The sequence below is a fragment of the Hypomesus nipponensis genome, chromosome 22 (assembly GCF_054491055.1).
Source record: "Hypomesus nipponensis isolate SF chromosome 22, ASM5449105v1, whole genome shotgun sequence".
NCBI lineage: Eukaryota > Metazoa > Chordata > Actinopteri > Osmeriformes > Osmeridae > Hypomesus > Hypomesus nipponensis.
Genome location: NC_140382.1, coordinates 14040164 through 14060597, shown reverse-complemented (window position 1 = coordinate 14060597; position 20434 = coordinate 14040164). Strand labels below are relative to the sequence as shown.

The 20434-nt window shown below is 47.6% G+C and overlaps 2 protein-coding genes across 4 annotated transcripts; both read right to left on the bottom strand.

The window, feature by feature from the left end:
• Positions 1-460: 460 nt before the first annotated feature.
• Positions 461-4853, bottom strand: mmaa (metabolism of cobalamin associated A). 2 transcript variants are annotated; one of them, XM_084688045.1, is made up of 7 exons: positions 4691-4853; positions 4026-4465; positions 3667-3789; positions 3239-3409; positions 2987-3072; positions 2310-2459; positions 461-1203 (listed from the first exon to the last, which is right to left on the bottom strand). In XM_084688045.1, the coding sequence occupies exons 2-7, from the start codon at positions 4441-4443 to the stop codon at positions 916-918; spliced, it is 1236 nt and encodes a 411-aa protein (XP_084544171.1). In that variant the 5' UTR covers positions 4444-4465; positions 4691-4853; the 3' UTR covers positions 461-915. The 2 variants fall into 2 exon arrangements, with proteins under 2 accessions (XP_084544171.1, XP_084544172.1); XM_084688046.1 differs by having other exon boundaries at positions 4695-4853.
• Positions 4854-7986: 3133 nt separating this feature from the next.
• smad1 (SMAD family member 1) lies at positions 7987-20166 on the bottom strand. Of its 2 annotated transcripts, none has more exons than XM_084686860.1 (7): positions 20077-20166; positions 13570-14246; positions 11052-11324; positions 10731-10847; positions 9102-9323; positions 8460-8716; positions 7987-8215 (listed from the first exon to the last, which is right to left on the bottom strand). In XM_084686860.1, exons 2-7 carry the CDS (start codon positions 13967-13969, stop codon positions 8072-8074), a joined length of 1413 nt encoding a protein of 470 aa, XP_084542986.1. In that variant the 5' UTR covers positions 13970-14246; positions 20077-20166; the 3' UTR covers positions 7987-8071. The 2 variants fall into 2 exon arrangements, with proteins under 2 accessions (XP_084542986.1, XP_084542987.1); XM_084686861.1 differs by lacking the exon at positions 20077-20166 and adding an exon at positions 14455-14766.
• Between the last annotated feature and the right edge of the window lie 268 nt (positions 20167-20434).

Genomic DNA, 20434 nt, shown 5'->3' with positions numbered 1-20434 from the left:
CCATGAACCAGGGATTTACTGCTATACACAGGTTCCCTCTCAACAGAGATTGACAACAGGCTGTAATGTCAGAGTTAGAAAAATGGTTCTTTATGAAGTGTAGCCTTCCTTTGATAATTCCCTGCAGTATGCTATCGAGCTGGCATCAGTGACGAGGTGAACACGAGCCCTGGCACAGATAAAGCTACCTGGAGGGAGGGAGTCTCTCCGTGACCTGTCACTCTACACGTGTGTGGTTGTGTGTGTGTGGTTGTGTGTCTGGTGTGGTGTCACTCAAATCTTAGGAGTCATTAGGGTAATGGACCCAAGAGCTGGCTTATGGTCAGTGGTAAGAGGGAGACCTCTGGTGATTAATAAACGTAACTGCAGAACATTATTGGGACTGAAGTACAAGAACACCTGTGGGGGGCTATTGATACACACTTAACTTCCTTTGTAATTGAAAGAATGAACAAGAGTGTATCGTGTTATTAATTTATCCAAAAACACAGTATGCAATGTACTCCTGGAGTATAAACTGTATTGTCCAACTGAAATGTCTGAAGGCAGTGTATTAGGGGATTGAAGGTTGTATCTCAGTACTAAAAGATCATCCCCTCCTCTTTGATTATTTACTCGATTCCTTATATTGCCTTTCCCAGGCTTTCCCCCCCAAAATTTGATTTCATGTTTCTCCCTGATGACCTTCTCCTCCCAGGCGTTCCGAGGGGAGGAGACAGGGAATGAGGGGCAGTTCTAAGCAGACCCCGTCCACAGGCAGCACCCCTCAGTCACTCTTCCTCGACACTGAAAACATGCTCACGGTGAAGTGACCTGGTCCTCGTACACCTGTGCTTACAGTCTTCCTTCAATCATAAGTCTGGTAGGAACTCACACCAACACAAGTCAAACCAGTTCTTCACCCAGACACAGTCCTTATGAGGAAGAGGTGAAGGCTCTGAGGAGCAGGTCAGCAGCCAGGCCTGGTGAGATGGCTCCCCTGGTCACCCTGGCCTCGAGGTGGGGTAGCTCAGCCTGGATGGCTGGGTGGTTCCGGAAGTGCTGGAGGACGTTCTCCTGGATCAGACTCCACATCCAGACCTTCTGCTGAGCCCTCCTCCGGACCAGGAGCTCCCCGCTGGCCAGGGCAGCGTCCTGGTAGCCCGCCATCTTGGCCCACAGCTCGGCGATGCCCTCGCCTGTCTCGGATGACACCCGCACCACCTACAGGGGAGGAGACGGGGAGGGGGGGGGGGGGGGTACTTGTGAACACGCGTGTACATTCACAGACCCGGCATGTCGTGTCTATATGAGCCCACAGTCACACGTGCAACAGTTTCACACCTTGTCTTCCCACACACGCACACACACAAACCCGCAGTGTGGAGAGGAAGCATCCCCTGCACGCTTACAGACAGACACACACTCCCACAGCAATCAGATACCCAGTGGAGTCCCTGGATTTCCATGTTTCCCCAGGTGGCAGTCAGCATGCTTGGACAAGCACTGATGAGGAAATAAGTAACACCTCCAAATCTGGTCAGAGTTTAGTCATATTCAAAACCAGTCTCCCTGAACACTGTCTCAGACTTACAATTATATTAGATGGCAATGGTTTTCCCAAAAATATACTTTTGCTATCCAAGAACAGGCTAGAACCGATAGTCACACAAAAAAAAGGCCCATTGGATAGAAATCCTATTATTATGTTCTCAACCAATGGAGTAGAGGGACCCGTAAAATCAATCACAGAGCGGATATTTTCTCCGAAGCTACCACTGATTACAGAGAAAGCCTAAGAGGTAGATATGGATATAGTTAAACTGAAGGAATGAAAGAGAGAGAGAGAGAGTCCTGGAAGGCTTTTTATCTGAGTGGGTGGGCCTCTAATCAGGAAAATGCATGACACAGCAGCTTGCCATTCACAGTTCCCACCCCTTCTTTCTCCCTTCCGGCAGGAGGGCTGTGTGTGTTTGTGTGTGTGTGTGTGTGTGTGTGGCCCGATGCCAGCAGAGCAGATGCAGCACGGGGCCGACAGGAGACAAAGGGACCCGTCTGATGACACGGCAGAGTCCCACAAAAAGACTGTGAGACAGAGTTCCTCTCAACAACGCGGCTATTGAGGTAAAACGTTAAGATGATCATCGATTTCAAATCCATGCCTGGTCAACTGACTCCTTCGTTGGATGACTTGTTGGGTTATGTGTGTGTGTGTGTGTGTGTGCGCATGTGTGTGTGTTGGGGGGGCTATAATAAGCCTTTATTTCATAAATGGATTGGAATAACGGAGCTTGAGCGGGCCTGCCACACAGAGAGGCAGACTTCCTGACCTTGGGGCTCCAGGACTTGGACTTCTTCCTGAGGAGTTTGATGGCACTCGTGTACTCTGCCTGGATCCTCCGGGCGGGAACCACCAGGTCTCCGTCTGACTTGGTCACCACCACCAGGTCGGCCATCTCGATGATGCCACGCTTGATGCCCTGCCAAGCAAGTCAGGCCTTCGTCAAAGAGTCTTTTGGCTAAAAAGTAACATGTTATTTGCAACAAAAAATGATCTGGGATGCATTGACTTAGCAAACGACCAGACCTGTCCCATAATTAACATGTGAGATCAAATAAACACATCCTAGATGACTTATAGTTGACCCAGGTGCACTATACGGACGTACAAGTTTACATTCATGCAGGAATAATGGGGTCAATTATATGTACTTAATGTATTTAAAACTGGGTTTGTTTACAAGGCTGTGTTAAAAAATAAAATAATCTGTACTGTTAAATCTGATGTCTAGACATGTAATCTGGTAGAGGGCTGGGGGGGGGGGGTGGAATCTGAATCTACAATCTTTAGATCTAGTATCAAAACAGAAAATACAACAGAAAACGTAAGGCTTCATTCAAATTAATTTAAACTATCAATATTTTGAGCAAAAGATTACTTGAGATGGAGGTTTGAAAGCAATAAATTAGAAAAGAGGGCCCCTAAAGCCGTGCTGCCGCTAGTTACCTGGAGTTCATCGCCCCCTGCTGGTGGAATTAGCAACACAAACATGTCCACCATGTCTGCCACAGCAAACTCTGACTGTCCCACACCTGTGGAAAACACAGACCAATATGAATCACACCATGTGAACTAAGATGGCCAAATCAACCTTAGCACACAAGTCTATGAGAAGGTCTCCAGCTATCGTAATCATCTGTGTCCATAGTGTCATCCGTTAGCAGACGTTTTATGAGCCGAACACACAGGGGTCCTTACCCACGGTCTCTACGAGCACAACATCGTACCCCGCCCCCTCGCAGAGCACTATGGCCTCATTGGTGGTCCTGGTGACTCCGCCCAGGGTGCCGGAGGTGGGGGAGGGGCGTATGAAGGCACTCATGTCCCTGGAAAGCTCCGTCATACGGGTCTTGTCGCCCATCAGGGATCCTGAGGAGAGGGAGGGAGGGAGGGAGGGAGGGAGGGAGGGAGGGAGGGAGGGAGGGAGGGAGGGAGGGAGGGAGGGAGGGAGGGAGGGAGGGAGGGAGGGAGGGAGGGAGGGAGGGAGGGAGGGAGGGAGGGAGGGAGGGAGGGAGGGAGGGAGGGAGGGAGGGAGGGAGGGAGGGAGGCTGGTAAAATTGTTCAAAAAGCTACCACTAGAGAAATATCTTTGGATATCAGAAATGGGAAAGGTGACTTCCAGTTACCTCCTGTGGTGCAGGAAGAGGGGTCGACAGCCAGGACAGACACCTTGTGACCTTGCGCTGTAAGCATTTTCCCCACCACCTCAATGAAGGTGGACTTCCCAGCTCCTGGTGGCCCTGACAAACCTGGAGACAAACACAAAACATGTCAACCATTCATGCTCTCTCTTTTAAGCAATCTGAGTGTTCTTATTGACCACCCATCACGGTATCCTTCCAACCACTCAAACCTGCTTCTTTTACAATCGCGCTGACTACTAGGCTACTTCAACTGTTCATATTGCAGACTAATGGACAATTGTTTAGAACTACCGCCCCTGTGAGGAGCTACAATGTGTATGACATTTAACCACAGTACTTACCAACTCTGAAGGCCATCGGCTTCCCTCCGTTGCGTTTCTCCTGCTCCCTCCTGTAGGCCAGAACTCTCTGTAGCAGCACCTGGGCCAGCTCTTTCTTCCTGGGGTGCTGGGTCTCCACCAAGGTGATAGACTCAGCCAGAGATGCCCTCTGACCGCGGATCAGCCCCTCATACAGCTTATTCAGCAGCCTTTTTTCTGGGTCGCTAAGTTCCTGGATGTGCTGGTTTAGAGCTGCTTCCATGCCCAGGCCACTATGGGGCTGCACGGTCTGGCCAGGGAAGCAGTTCGGATGCCGGGTACGGGGGCAGGCGAGGAGACCCTGATGGAGACCGCGGGCCCAGGGGGTACGGGTGACGGTTCGTAAGGGGGAGATGTAGCCCAAACGTTGGATGAGGGGGAGGAATCCTGATGGTCCCATGTTTGATTAGCACAGGTGGGATCTTTAACAGAAAATGTGTGGAAACAAATTCAAGGCAAGACCGCATTTAATGTAGGATTTCTGACGGGTGCAACACAAATGGGTGCAAGTCAATCATCTACTTTAACCGAACGTAGTTCAAGAAAGATCCTTGGCTGCTTGGTTTCTCTTGAACAACCTCCAAACGATTGCATGCAGATTGCAGTGGTTACGTTTTCGGACACAAATTAATCGCTCACACCCTTACCTACTTTTCGAACACCCAGCTTGTTCAATCTACAGTCGAGTCATGGTCGAGCGGATTTTGCTGTGAAAGAACAAAATGACATGTTTGTTTTCACAATGTTTTTGTCCACTGTTATTCAATATAACGTTCACACGTTGACCTCCGTGCTATGTTGATACACTGACTTCCTATTTCCGGTGACGTAAGAAAACCGCCCCTTTCCATACCACCAATAGGTGGTAGCAAATACACATTTTGTTACAATATTATATATTTTTTTTTTTTCAGAGGGTGATGTGTACATGGAGTCTGTTCCAGGTGTGCTTCACAGGCTATACAAAATACATCGGTCTGCATCCCACACTGTTACATAGCAAAGTCAGAGCTGGACTTGGATGCAATTTATGCAGCAGTTGTCCACCCTGCTCTCATCCTCGGAGTTAACCCTGGATGTGTGCAAAGCCATTCGCTCTGCAGGTGTAACGACGCTCAGACGGCGTGCCAATCGGGGTGAGGTGAGGTTGGAGAGACGCTAGAGCTTTGGTTCAGACCTGTTTGGTCTTAATTGGCTAGCAGATGTGTGAAACTATTGTTGAAGATTTTCTACACCCAGTGCCGCCGCTAGCCATTTTGGTGCCCTACGCACAATTCCTTTATGATTTTGGTGCCCCCTCAGGACTTGGTGCCCTACGCACAGCGCGTAGTGCGCGTTATGGGAGCGGCGGCACTGTCTACACCTTCACAGTAAGTTGTTTATTATGTGCATCTGAGCCACAGTTAAGGACGCTGCCGCTAAAAAAGTTTGGTGTGGCTATATCCCCATCTGGTGTCAAATTACACACACTGCACTCTGCAGGTCCAACAATGTCCACAGGAAGATGCTGATGGATCCAAAGATAATTCTAGAACGTTTGTGAGGTCCTGCCCTCCTCCCTCAATCCAAGTAAATCAAGTGATAGGCATGCACTAATAACTCAATAACAAATGTCCTCAATAAATGCCATATATTGCATCCATGCCATCTTTTGCACCCACCATTTGCACTAAGCACCCTATTTGTATTTTTATATTGTACATTATAGCTATTTTATACTTTATATTATATTTATAACTTTTTATTTACATACCTGTCCCTTTAGTATTAGTTCATTTTAGTTAATTAAACGTTGAACCTCTTGTATAGTATAGTTAGACTTGTTTAAACTTTCACCACTTATTTAAGATGTTCTCCTATATGTTAAATGTATGCACCTTCCTGCCAAAGTAAATTCCTTGTCTGTGCAAACTTTCATGGCAATTAAAACCCTTTCTGATTCTAAATCAGACAAAGAAATCACATCAACCCTTAATATTTCATGATTTAACTACCACTGCCTCACATCTCACTGACCCAGCCCATAATCCTTCCATTTCCTATTTGCTCGTCAGTGCTATCTTTGATCAACAACCTTACCTCACATGACCCCAAAAATCCATAACTGGCGCGAGGTGCAAGCGCTGCCAACAGTTTGCCCATCCCCTCTTCTCACCATGAATCACACTCAGACCAAATGGGGCAAAAGTGGACCAGGAGGGTAAAAGCCAAGTGAGTCTCCGACAAACACAGGACTTGACAATTAGGCTTGTGAGAATTGTACAACAGATCCAAGGCGCTTGAACTCCAGATCACACCTGTGGCTTTAGTCTTCAATGTGAGCAAGTGTGAGCAAAAATTGCGCACTGGGTCAAGTGGTAGAGTACGTCTTTGGAGGTCAAATCCACGTGTACATTTGTGCACGTGTGCACACGGATGAGCGTTCATTCACAGGAACAACAAATGACCCTGCAGTTAATAAAAAAACTTTATTGAATCTTCCAGTAGAGACTTGATATTCATGGAATAAAACTGCTTTCTGGGATTACTAAGCAAAAACAGCACAAATTAAAAAACAGGAAAAGAGGTGATCTGTGAAAGTGCAGATTAAAAAAACAAAGATACATGTCAAAAAATACAAAAAAACAGTTTAATAGTGGATGGGCCTCCTCTAACAATAAAGAATTGAAAGGCGACAATTTGCATTTAACAAAAACAATAAATCCATTATAGAATCATCAGTAACTTTTACTGATTGCAAATCTTTTTTTTCAGTCAACAACTTAATATGCCCAGCCAAGAAATACAATGCAAAAGGTTTCATTTGAACCATCTTTCAGCAAGTTTGCGCTGTCATTGTAATAAAAGAATGAGGCATAGGTGAGATGGATCAGTGTCCATATTCTGAACATGACTCTACATTTGACACCTTTTGTTTAGCTGCACCCCACACAGCAAGGGACACACATCACCAGAACCAGGCCTCTGGTTACACATCGGCTGTGATGTTCCTGCTGTCTACCAGTTGTTTTTGTGATGCTATGTGTACACAACTACGCTTTGCAAAAACAGACTGCACAGCAAATACTCTAATGGTGAGAATACCTAAAACACTATTTTATTTTATTCAGTTGAACACGAGTGTAACACAGGATGAGCAATATTTATACACTTGTATTCCCCCCCCATAAAAAAGAATATCTTAAACCCCCCTATGGCGTCGTACCCACCCACCCACCCTCCCTCCCCAATCCCCCCCACTTCCCAACCCCCCCCCCCCCTACAAGAATATTTGTCATAAACTGACAAAGGGCGTTCATCTGAAAACCTTGCTACATATTCTGTATGCCAAACAAAAAAATGAATGAACGCAATTTGATGTCTGAGAAGACACTTGTTGATTATTGACCTTGGTTATTTTCATACCCTCTAAATATGTTTATAAGAAACTTAACACCGCTACAATTAATTCATCTTTCCCCCGCCCACCTATATTGGTCACCTGCCTCCTCCCCCACCCACGACTCTGTACATGCTTATTTGTAACGACCTGGCAGTCATTAACCCTCCCGGGAATATCCGAGTGTCCAATGAAAACTGGGATGTAAACTGGGATCAAGGGAAGAGAAGGAAAAGTAAAAAGAAGAGAGTATAAACTGCTGTGGCAAGATCAGATCAGGGAGGATACCTGCGTTGAAGATGAGTGTGATGGCCTGATTATTACAGTTGGTCACAGTGATCAAGTATCTTCCAGGTGCTTCTATCTCACTTGCCCCATCCCCTGCCATGTCCGTCTGTATATCTGCAATGTGCCTGATTCAGACATCCTTCAAGTAGAGTACAAACCCAAATCCCGCCCAAAACAACCCGCCCCTTGTCTAGCCACAAAATCTGAATATATTCCAGTCAAAATCATCTTGCTTTGACGGAGATAAAACAGATCCAGGATCAGACTACACCCACCACCACCCCACCCCCCTCCCCCCTCGCCCGACACCGGAACCTAAATGCTGGGTTTAGACAGCCAACAGGCCTGGGGACAGCTGAGTTTAGGACACGGAGGAGATGGGGTTGAGGGGAGAGCCCATTTGTGTGAGCACCTTGTCCAGCCATTGCAGGGGCCCGTGCAGGTGGATCTCGATCCAGCAGGGGGTGCTAGTCACGTCCTGGCGATGGTACTCTGCCCCCCAGCCCTGCGGCACAAGAGAAGAAAACAGTCAACTGTCAGCGAGTACAGTATATACACTTAATGTAGAGCATTAGCCCTGTCTTTGTCCATGATAGTTTTTACACGGCTGTAATGCCGCAATCTCCTCTTGGGGATCATTAAAGTAACAATCTAACTATCTTGTACTCTGCAAGGTCAGAGGGTGTCTTTCTACAATGCTCCGCTGTCAGTTAAATGTAATGTTGGGGGCCCCCCCACCCCTCAGTTACCTTGACAAAGCTCATGCGGATGGTGCACATCTTGGTGAGCTCGTAGACGGCCTCGAAGCCGTGGTTGACGGACTGGGCCAGCAGCTCGGCGAACTCCTGGTTGTTGAAGATCTTGAGGCTGCAGCCGCTGGGGATCTTGCACACGGTGGTGGGATGGAAGCCGTGGTGGTAGTTGCAGTTGCGGCTCTGGACGAAGATGCTGCTGTCGCTGAGGCACTCGGCGTAAACCTCCCCGCCCACGTAGTACAGATGGACGCCTGTAGGGGAGAGAGGGAGAGTCGTGCTGAGGTACGGTTTGTGAAAGGAAATTCTAATCATTACCTCAGCCTTTGCTCTTGGCTGGTTCACAACCAATGAGGTTAACCCCTTTTTAAAAATGTAATTCTAAATGTAAAGACCCTGGATACTATATCAATGATAATATATTTAGTGAATACATAAAAAAATAATGATTAAAAAGAAAATGTATAATATTCATAACATTTTAAAAAAATGAAATAGAACATTGATACAGCCCCTATACACATGCCTGTGTCATTCTTTGGAATATTTCTTCAGAATAGCAGCCTATCCCCACGTCGACGACAACTATTGATCCAAGAACGTCTGCACCATGCGCTCGCAGGTCGGAGCCGGCCGTACCTTTGCCGATGTGCCGCCGGGTGTTCTCGATGGTGGAGTTGCGGTTGACGTTGGAGAGCAGGCCCAGGCAGAAGCGGTTGCGGTTGTTGGAGGGGTCTGTGAAGCCGTCCACCAGCACGCTGGTGGAGGACGCCTGGAAGGCCTCACCCACGCGGTTGTTGAGCTCGTAGTACACGATGGAGCACCAGTGTTTAGGCTCCTCGTAGGCCACGGGCTGAACATCTGCACAGGAAACACACACGCACGCACAGGGTAAGATATCCTGTACACGTTGACACGCAGATAATGTGAGCGTAAGCACATCCACTGCTAAAAACATCTGGACACATACAAGAAAATATCTTGGGAGAAGAAATGCATTTTTTTGCAAACATGTTTAGTCACATAGTAGCTTTAGTAACAAAAACAGGATAGTTCTATGCAACGCAGAATGGCCAATCCAGCTCTTTAAGACTGTAGTCCAAGCTAGGCTGTAGGGAGTGAAACAGGCAGTCAACAGGAGTAACTAGCTGCCCTGCCTATGTGTGGCACATGCCCTCACCCCATGTGTTTACCGTGAGCCCTGTGCCAACTGAGCTTGGCATCCTCTGGATTAGGATATTAGGTATTGTGTTTATCTAAATGTGAACTTCTCCCAAACTTCCTGCCTTCCATGGGTACTGGCTAGCAGGTGTGTTTTGTCTTGCAGTTTCCCAGAACAGACAGCTTACAATGGAGAACCCTCCCTCCCTCCCCCCCACCACCCCCCTCCCCCCTTCCCTGACAGGATGCAGCTTGTGGAGGAGAGAAAACTACTCCCTAATTTGTGCAGCTCTTCCCGCTATCAGTGCCTCTCTCAGTGTAAGTGTGTATATCGTTCACTATTAAAAACAAAAGACACTGAGTTTTGGGCTCGAACCAAATCATTCCATATTTGCAGCGTGCCACTTCTATTAGACACAGATCTAAGAAAAGGGGCATGGTCGCATGCTCCCAATTACAACTTCAACATAGGATCTTAAATAATGACCTGTGTACGTGTGGTTTTGAAAAATTGGCAAAAACCTGCACGCAGTTGTGGTTCAACCACACAGTTTGAGGTAGTGACGGTCGAGGCAGGGTTTCAGATATAAAACTGGGAGGTAATTAGCACAGGCAGTGCTTAACGAGCCTTCAGTAATGACCACCGGCAGAGATGACATCAGACAGAGGGTTTTAAAGCACTCGTAAAAAGCTGCATCGAGGCTGACTTTAATTGCTCCAGGCTTTGAACCTTCCCTTGGGTTTCATGCACCCACACCACATCATGCTCTCTTCTACTTGACCCCTAACGACCTTAAAACAGAGGGATGGATGTCTGGTAGTCTTTCTGATGGTAGATAAGGACTTGTTTTACTTTTGGCTGAACTAAGTTTTTCCTCTTGATGTATACTTGTGTATTCCACAATATATAAATACATATTCCCTATGATACCCTGTGTATATGCTATATGTATGATATGTAATATATGACATGCTGAAAAGGACAGCGCCGACAGGTCAAGTGAGCGGGGTCAGAAACTGCCCCCTAATGCACCTTGACCCAGAGATGTTGGGGATTTAGCCTGGGGGTTGTGAGTGCTGTTTATGTGTGTGTGTTGCCATAGTTACCTGGCCGGTTGCTGATCTCCAGGGGAAGAGCCGGGACCAGCAGGTTGGTGTCCATGGGCTGGGGGCAGTCCTGAGTCATCTGCTCCTCCGGGGGGATGTAGGCCGGAGGGGGGGTCTCTGTAGCAGGCACAGGTCGGGAGATGGAGGGGGTGAAAGATAGATACGATAAGGATACAAAGGATTTTAGTAGACGGTGCACTAGATCCATCGAACGTGTAACGTTATCGAACACAGTCACGGCAGCTGCCACAGTCGATGGGACGGGGGACGGGGGGGTCTTGGGCCCGGGTGGAGGGGAGCCCCCACAGCACGGGAACGCACCTGGCATCTGGAAGGGGCTTCCTGGGTCGGTGCTGCTGGGGGAGTGAGGGAAGGTGGCACTGCTCCCACTGCCCGGAGAGCTGGGGTAGCTGTTTACTGGAGAGGTCGGGGGGAAGGCCGGCGTCAGCGTGTTGGCCTGGGCAAAGGATTCTGGGAAGGTGGCATTCTGCGGCATGTGAGGCTCGGTCTGGTGCAGGGGGTTGCGGAAGCGTGGCAGCATGCTGTGCTTGGCGTTGAACTCGCTGTTCCTCGGCACCAACACCGGGGGCAGCACTGGGAAGAGAGGGAGAAGACATGTCCGGTTGATTGTCATTCAATCCATTTGTCTGTGTGTGCCTTTCAAAATGTCTGCGTTCTCTGGAAACTGTAAGACATCAGACAAAATGGCGCCGTGGTGCTTTCCAACAGTTAAAGTGGATTGAGGGGGGCTTCCATTTTGAGTTACTCAAATGAACGATGTATAAAACTGCACTTCATCAGCAATAAAAATCTCTTTGAGGATCTACAATCAATATACCACCACACTGACAATAAAACCAGGCCCGCACACACAGTTACGCGTTCATCTAGAAAGGGCTATTAATTTTCATTGAGGTGTATGAGGCTCCCTTGGTTTGATAAGTGTTGCTCTCTGATGTAACGCTTGACCCTGCCAGGGGGGGCTCTGCCCTCTCTTTGTGTCAGTAAGCCCCTGGAGTCTAGAAGCGCTGCAAAAGCATGCACACACTCATACACACACACGCATGCGCACTACCCAGGCAAACACTCACCAACATACACGTGCATTGACTACATGCACACACACACACACACACACACACACACACACCCTGGACCCTCTCTAGCACAGACGGAGTTCTTTAATTACAGCATCATAAAGAGCCCCTCTCTCTATCTGCTCACTGGGTGCAGATGCCCCTACATTTTTGGGAGTTTTGGCATCCAGCTTGTTGATTTAAGCCAGCCGTATTTGGCCTTAGTGCCAGACATTCTTCTGGGAGAAAGCACCTTTCAAGAGATCCTACTTTGGGGGAATTCATCATGCCGGGGTAAACATTATGGAAGATCATCTTGAAAAACTCATTCAGATGTGTGAAATTCAGTACCAGAGAGATATTCTCCACTTTGTGTCCAACTACTTGAACCAATAAAGTTGTGTCTATTTAGTGCCACAACATTGATGGCATGACTAGGCCAACTGTTGATAAAGCAAAACACAATGTACTCTTGAGGACATCACACCCTTAAAATGGGCACATTTCAATTATAGAAATTAAAATACTAAATTATTCTCAAAAATGTATCAATCTTTCGTATATAAAAAAAGATAGTTTGATTTGATGTAATAGTTTCACTTAGTTCGATGTTAGGTTGAAGTTAAACCAAAATATTTGACGTCAAATTAGTTTGTGTAAGAGTAGATGTGTGGCAGAATCATTAGATGTCATCCAGCTCTTGTGTTCATGTTTTGGGAAAAGCTTTGAGGTTGGGAGAGAGGATGGGAGTGTGTGCGAAGGGGGGGGGGGGGTGTGAAGAGGAGGAAGAGGAGAGGATGTGTGTGAACAGACAGCTGTTTCAGATCACGGAGCGTGGACCCTTACACCCCCCCCCCTCCAGTTAAAGTGTGCTAGGCAGACCACCACTCCTTCCTCCTATTGTATGTGAGTGACAGGCTTCCTGCCCCAGTGTTCCTCACAGCAACACCGTGTGTGTGTGTGTGTGTGTGTGTGTGTGTGTGTGTCTGTATGTGTGTGTGTGTATTCCCCAGCTGGCTGCACAGAGCATGCCCAAAACAAAGCCCCCATTCTCCCTCGGGTGGAATTTCCTGCTAACACACACACACACACACACACACACACGCATACACACACAGCTTCCCCCCCTTCCTCCAGCACCCTGTGCACAGCTGTTTCTGTGTGGTCAGCTGACACTCATCTTCTGCTTAGTAGACAGACAAAAGGCTGCATTTGATGTCCCCTGCCTCTCCCCTAGCAAGAGAAAATAATATATCTTTGTCTCACACACACACACACACACACACAGCTGAGACTTCTGAACTGCATCGACAGCCAGGAAACTGTGCTCCTGTGTGTTTGTGCCTGTTCTTGTATGGTTTTTATGTGTGTCTGTATGTGTGTATGTGCATGTGTATCTGCACGAGTCTGTGTCCGTTCTTGACAGGTTTCAGAGATTGAGAGGTTTGTTTTGAAGTATCCCAGTTCAAAAAGTACCTGGCAGATGGATGTGGGGGATATAGGAAGAAGATAGGAGGGAGAAAAAAAGAAAGCCCTTTGTAAGCTGGAAACCCACACGCAGAGCAATGATGAACTAAACCAGAAGACGATTCATGCATCTTCGTAAAGTGCAGAGATATACACGTTTTTGTACTGCCTTTTCAATGAACCCCTTTGACCTGCATTGTACCACAGAGTGTGACAATGTGTCATAATGTGAATCGATTTGAAAGCGGGAGTGCGCAGCTGTAGGTTTGCGTGCGCGGTTGAAATGTTGGACCCACCTGGACTGTCGACCCTCTTGTAGTGGTAGGGGTTGATGCAGACGTCCTTCTGCTTGGAGCCGAAGGGGAACTCGCAGCACTCCAGCGCCTTGAGCTCGTGGTGCGACTGCAGGTCAGGCCAGCGCCACACCCGGCAGTAGATGACGTGCGGCAGGCCCTTCCGGTGGGACACCTGGAGCCGTCCGTCCAGGGAGCGAGGGATGGTCACGCAGTTGCTGGGCTGGCCGGGGCAGCTCAGGGCCCTCTCCAACTCCTCCATGGCACCCTTCTTCTTCTTGAGCTTCTTCACCAGGGCGTCCACCGCCTTCTCGGCCCACTTCTCCTCCTCGTCCCCCTGCTTCCAGCCCAGCAGGCGCTTCACGGCCGGGCTGGTGAAGGAGAAGAGCGACGTGACGTTCATTTTCGGACGTGGAACCCTCCCTCCTCTTCTTCTATCGGTCCCACACAGCGGCTTGTTTGGAAGGGACGGACGGCTGTGTGTGTGTCTGATTGCGTGTGTGTCTGATTGTGTGTGTGTGTGTGTGAAGGAGTTTCAGGAAACTGGGGAGGGATAGTCCAGGGAGAAGAGGGAAAGGGTGAGCTTCAAAGGAGGGATGTTGCTTGTTCTTGTGGGGGGTGAAAGATGGAGCTGCCAGCTTCAGTGTCCCAAAACCAAGGGTCGCTTCAACTCTAACCACCTGGAGAGAGAACCAAGACCGGTTTATCACAAATGCATAACCACAGACACTCAAATTACAGTCACAGACAGACCAGCAGATAAGACAGACAGACCGACAAATAGACAGACAATAAGACCATTGACGAGACACTATAAAACATGCTGCTCAAGGCGCGGCTTCTAAGAACAGCGTAGCTACACATCTTCTGCCTGGAAACCAAACGTACAAATCTTAAAGCCCCGGGCCGCTCTATTGGTGCAACCCTGCCTGAGGCAAGGACCAATGATGTCACTCTTATGACTTCTTGGAAGTTGCTGCCGGTGTGCCTGACCGCGAACACGCCGACCAGCGCATTCTCCACATGATTTCCTGTCCATATGAATCGTCACATTAGCACTCTCCAATGTCACTGTTGGTTGCGATATGAACACATACTGCCATTACAGAGACTGGAATACAACTGATGAGGGTGGTAGCATTTGAACTTGGTCTAACGATGGTTTAGTCATTTGACATATACATTGTTGAGGTACTTGTTTGAGTTGAAATATCAACAACACTTTATTGGTTGCTTTGGTTGAGAGAAATGTTCCATAAAACATCCACCAAAGAGGAGCCTGGCGACATCTGGGACCGTAAAACAAAACAAAGAGGTGTGTGGGTAAATGTGCCTATTCACTGTGGTCCCCAAACACCCATTTCCTAAGAAGGTGGACGATTATCTCACCTTCAAGGGGAACCAAGGACATTGAATAAATTGTTCCCCTGTCTTTGGAAACTACAAGCAAGTTCAAAATCAGTCAAGGATCACCAAGTGTCACAACATAAACCGGGAGGTATTTTTGGTATGCCTAGAATCTAAAATAGAATGCGTGCACACACTCGCACAAACACACACGCAAATCTTCTCAGTGTCTATCATTGCCCTGCTCTTGCACGTACACACACACACACACAATTTGACTTCATCTTTTTATACTCTCTGACTCAAACAAAGCATTCTGACAGTGAACACAGTGACTAGATTAGATTTCCTATTACCAGAAGCCAAAACATCATCAAGCCTTCACTCTGCCTACAACCTCAAGCTTTCACACAAGCTGGTATTTCCGGCTATGTGTGCAGTGGTAGACAGATAGCCATTTTCTATCTGTGTTGGCTAATGTAAGTGCGGGCAACCAGGTTGGACTGAGGTTCTGTGAGAACAGGTGCTGTTTACAACAGCTGGTGTGTTAGTGTGTGTGCGTTGGGCGGAGTGGGGGGGGGCGTCATTGGAGGCTTGCTATCGCTAACCACACTGACAGTAAAGCAGGGGAGTTGCTCCTATATTTAGCCCAGCTGCCCCAATCACATTGGCTAATTTAAAAAGGCAGGGCCTAACTGTTGTCAGGTAGGGGTTGATGGTATGCTTATGTCTCTCTGCTTATGAGTCTCTGTGTGTGTGTGTGTGTGTGTGTGTGTGTGTGTGTGTGTGTGTGTGTGTGTGTGTGTGTGTGTGGAGGAGCTACATCAAGTGGATCATGTGAGGGCCGACATCCTTTGAGTGTGAGGCGTGGCTGGGCTCACACCCTCTCATGCCACCTCGCTGCATTGTTCAAAAGCTCTGCTTCTGGGAGAAGGAGTAAACAGCGCGGCCGTTTATCTCTCCGCCTCTGTCATCGCCGTCCCAGAAGTGCCCTCACTTCCTGCTGGAGGCCCGGAGGCCTCTCTGCAGGTGGAGAAAACGAACGATCCTGGGGCTGGGAGAGAAAACACACTTCCCTCTTGTCCCCTCTCTCTCTCTCTCCTCTTTTGCTGTCCTTCTTGCTTGACACTTTAGGCTGGAAAAGATACTCAGACCTTCTTCCAAATGCATTTGAAGACGGGGAGAGGACCAGTAAAGAGGACTGCAGGAGAACAGTCCATTACAAACATCAGCCTTCACAGGTTTACTGAAAGCCCAACTGCATGTTTGAGAGACCAGCTGCAGAGAGACCCAACTACTAACTTTTAATCCAATTCAGATGCAGGATTCCAGGAAAGCACACACTATAACATCTGGACCAGTCCGCACAGTTGCTTCCTGTCATCGCTCTGCAGCTGGACCCCTTCCTCCTCCTCCTCCTCCTCCTCCTCCTCCTCCTCCTCCTCCTCCTCTAGGGTATTTCCAAACCTGGGGATCTATAACATCTGACCGCTGTACTGACCACATGTTTACGTAAGCGGCGGAGATCTGAGTTGGTGTTGACGCTTCTCTTTAGACAATGCTAGTTTGAAGTTGCCCATCAGAAAATCCAAACCAAATGGCGCCACAAAAGGCCCTTCATTTTTCATGCAGTCCACAGTTCACGTTTGAAACAGTTGAAATAAGAAACAATACATTTTTATGGTCAGGTTTTGCAATGGGACTTCATTTAGGGAACACAACAGATACGTGTTGATGGTATAGGTATCGGATTAGTAGCCACTTCAGTCATAAAAAAAAAAGGTTACACAGAAAGTGTACTTTAACTGTCTCAATTGACCCACATTATACCGAGCAGTGATTCTCAACCAAGTCTAAATGGTCATCAGTGGGTCCTAGTGAACCTCTACATCAAAGATAATCTGATCCCTAGAAGCTTCCTTCAGCCTAAATCACATTAACATCCTAAGCATCTATCCCTCTGCCTCGCAGTTGTCCATTTCCTTACCCAACACATTCTTTGAAAACTGCCCCCCCCCCCCCCCCACCCCAACCCCACTCACTCTCTTACACAAGTTCCGCCTATGAAGAATTGCATAAATACCTTGTCCGGACAGGCCAACTTCTACCTCCCATATTAAACCTGAAACACACACCACCGTTTACACAAGAGCACCATAAAAATCACTCCGGTATCCCCTTCGCTTCAGCCCGCAATTTGCCTCGGTAATGGGTTGGCATTAGCCTGTTAGCCAGCGCTGCGGGCTAAAGGGCTAATCGGAGGCTGAGTGGGATCATGCGACATTGGCGAGCTGTGAGTGGGGTTGACCCGCCTGGCTAGCACTAACGCTAGGTAGCAGTTAGACGCTAGAGACTAGCCGCATGGATCATTTTGCCCTGCTTCAGTGTCTGTTAATCAATTTAGGGCCGGGCTGTGGAGGATGAGGAGGCAGTAACGATGCTCTCCTGGCCCTCCCAGGGGACGGGACATTATGAAGAAGCTACATTATTTATCAGCAGGGCCCTGGATAGGGCCTCCATTAGAGGCCGCTCAATTGAGTCGTTGGCTATAAAACACGGAGCAGAGAGGAATGAGAGAGGGAGAGAGAGAGAGAGAGAGAGAGAGAGGGGGGGGGGTAAGAGTGGGATGGCGAGTGAGGGAGAGGATGGATGGAGAGTGAGAGAGGGCAGAGATGGAGCGAAAAAGAGAATCTGAGAGAAAGAGAGATTTTCCTTGTGCATTCATTAGGGAGCATGAGTGAGTATATACAGTGTGTGTGTGTGTGTGTTTGTGTCTGTCTGCTTGATGGAGAAGGTGAGGGAGAGATGGAGAGAGTGAAAAATGATGAAAAATACTGAAAGGGGATGCAAATTCTACACACACACACCCTGCAGCCTCTCGAGGTAAACCCGCCACTTCACACAAGTGTGTTTTCTAACAAGAGTCATGCCTATGTAAATAGTTACTGTTAGACCTCACTGTAATGCACTTCACCATGCGGCCCACACAATTCCATTCAAGTGTGTCACATAACCCGCAGGACAGACAGTACCAAATCTCACGCCTACACACACACACACACAGTACACAAAGCATACTTGATAATCAAAGAATGACAAACAAAAACAACCCGCTATACACAGGCCACACGCTGGCGGCTGCAACCATCCACCCACCAAAACCTGACATTCACACAGTATGCAAGCGTCCGTGACGGAGCTAAAAACAGATAAGCTGAAGCAAGTATGAAAGTCAAGCCCTCAAGTAGTAGTCTTAAGCCCCAGTCACCCACAAGTTTCCCGCCTTCTTAGTGTAGTCTACGGCAAGGCCTGAAATAGCCGCAGTCCGACGTGAGATGCTGTACACCCTGACTAGACGCTGCGTTGACCTAGACAGACCACTACAAGTGGTAAACTAAACTGGGGTCAGTCAACACCCCTGTCAGAGCCGTCACACCACATACCTGGAGGGGGACATACCAAGCTGATCCTGGGTCAGTTCTGTGCCATGAAAAGGCCTCTAACGGCATTGACCCAGACGGGCTAGTGGGACTGAACTGTGGTCAGCTGTTAAACCCAGACAAACCACCTCACAACAATGACCCAAGAGGGCTGCTGTAGCTGATCTAGGCTAGCGTTTCCACCCAGACAGGCCACTCCACACATGTGACCACAGACATAACTCACGCCTGAAACCAACACATGGGCTTCGGGCAGCAATCCCAACCATGCCTGGCACTCAGGGGGTGGGGGGGTGTAGTTGGGGGTGGGGGTTCTGGGGTTGGTGTTGTGGTGGGGCGGACACCTCGCCGCTACATATGGTGGAGGAGGGCGTCTGGGTTCTAGGATGGGTATTACTGAGGCTGGCGAGCCTAAATCCTGTTATGACTGGCACACAGGCATACGTGTAAAACACTCCAATGTCATTCTGTTTATATCTATGCAGGAGAATTGATTCTGAATTAGTTCATCGTTCTATAACGTGATAGGCGGCTCTCAGACGAAAAGACAGTTGAAAGTAATGCGTTGTTTTCACTTAATAATAACAGCTTCAGAGGATGCTACAAAAACTCGGTAGATTTAAGGTTGAAGTGGTCAATGGTTTCAAGGTTAGGCCTTGTAACTCAAATCGAATTATTGCTTCAACATACTGTTCTAGATGCATGTCTAGAGATTGTAAAAGTCCTCATTGATTTAAGCTCTCTGTCATAAGCAACTATATGGTACCTTTGCAGATTCTACTGCCTACATTTCTCGGACTGACCAAGCTACAAAAGGCAGATACACAACACAAATGAGACAGTGAAAAAAGATGTTCATTTGAATGCAACGGAATAAAACAATTGAAGTAAATCACGGACAAGGACAAATTTGTGTCCTTTGGGTAATCTGATATGTCATCTTCAATGATGTCAGGAGATCTGGCCCAGGCTGCCATGGGTCTTTCACTCTTGCTTTCTGTCACACACACAAACACACACACTGCGTTCAGGAGATATGTTGATGCTGCAACCCTGTCTTTCTAAAGCATAGGACCTCCACAAGAGGATGTTAAGACATGTGTAAACTGGTAGACCAACAAAGTCATTTAGTAATTCTTAGGATTGTGCAGCTCTTTGTGTTGCTAGAACATCAATCAAATCATCCTTAAAGACAAAGATGTACTGTTGGACCAAAAACACTGGCACTAAATCAGTCTGAAAAGGTGAGCAACAAAGCATTAATATGATTAGGTACGTCTAAAACCGAAACTGATTGCGCGAGCTAACGCAAAACGACAAGCCTACACAGATAAAACACAAAAGCTCAGTCAGATATCACAATGGTACATCGTCAAGTAATTAGTAGTTCGTAAGAATAGGCTACTTTCCGCGTTTACATTTACACCATCCACACATCAGAAACGTTCACATGTTTTCAAATGTGGTAATGCCGCAGTCATTGTGTTGATAACACTAGATTACAATTAGCAAATGAGTTCCATACACTGCCAATTGCCAATATTTTATGCCATCAGACAGATAGAAAAGTTTGAAGGCTAAGAAAGAATGCTAAATTGCTCAAAGTTAAGTTTACGCATGAAGTTTGGAATAAAACGTCCGAAAAGTTGGCAGAAACCCTCAATTGAGTGTAGCCTTCTTTCAATTGCCCTTGCGGAGTATGAGAAATATAAAGTAACAGTACCTTCTGTGCCGCTTTCAATCTTGCCTCCAGTGCTTTCATACGGCTGCCCGTCTTGGGTCTACTCGCGCTGGCGTCAGTGAGTCGCGGGGCCGTCGCACCCTCCGCTGAGCGCCAGTATCATGCCGCGGTACACAGTTTGGGGCGGTCCGTGAATAACAAGCCCTACTTTTACGCATCTAACATTTTCATGCACTCTGTGGAATGGATTATGTAACTGTGAAACAATGTATTCTTTCGTGAAGTTAAAGGGGATTTTGTGCCAGTAAACACACTTGTTTTTTAATGAAGTGCCAGCTTTATTGTTATCTCACAGCTCCTCTTTTGAGAAGCATTTCCATCACAACTGAACCATATAATA

Coding starts and splice junctions, on each gene's coding strand:
- mmaa (XM_084688045.1), bottom strand. CDS start 4,443: ATGGGACCATCAGGATTCCTCCCCCTCATCCAACGTTTGGGCTACATC. Junction 3,790..4,025: donor GCCGATGGCCTTCAGAGTTG/GTAAGTACTGTG, acceptor GTTTGTCTCCAG/GTTTGTCAGGGCCACCAGGA. Junction 3,410..3,666: donor CTCTTCCTGCACCACAGGAG/GTAACTGGAAGT, acceptor CCCTCTCCTCAG/GATCCCTGATGGGCGACAAG.
- smad1 (XM_084686860.1), bottom strand. CDS start 13,969: ATGAACGTCACGTCGCTCTTCTCCTTCACCAGCCCGGCCGTGAAGCGC. Junction 8,717..9,101: donor CCGGCGGCACATCGGCAAAG/GTACGGCCGGCT, acceptor TCTCCCCTACAG/GCGTCCATCTGTACTACGTG. Junction 8,216..8,459: donor TCCGCATGAGCTTTGTCAAG/GTAACTGAGGGG, acceptor CTTGTGCCGCAG/GGCTGGGGGGCAGAGTACCA.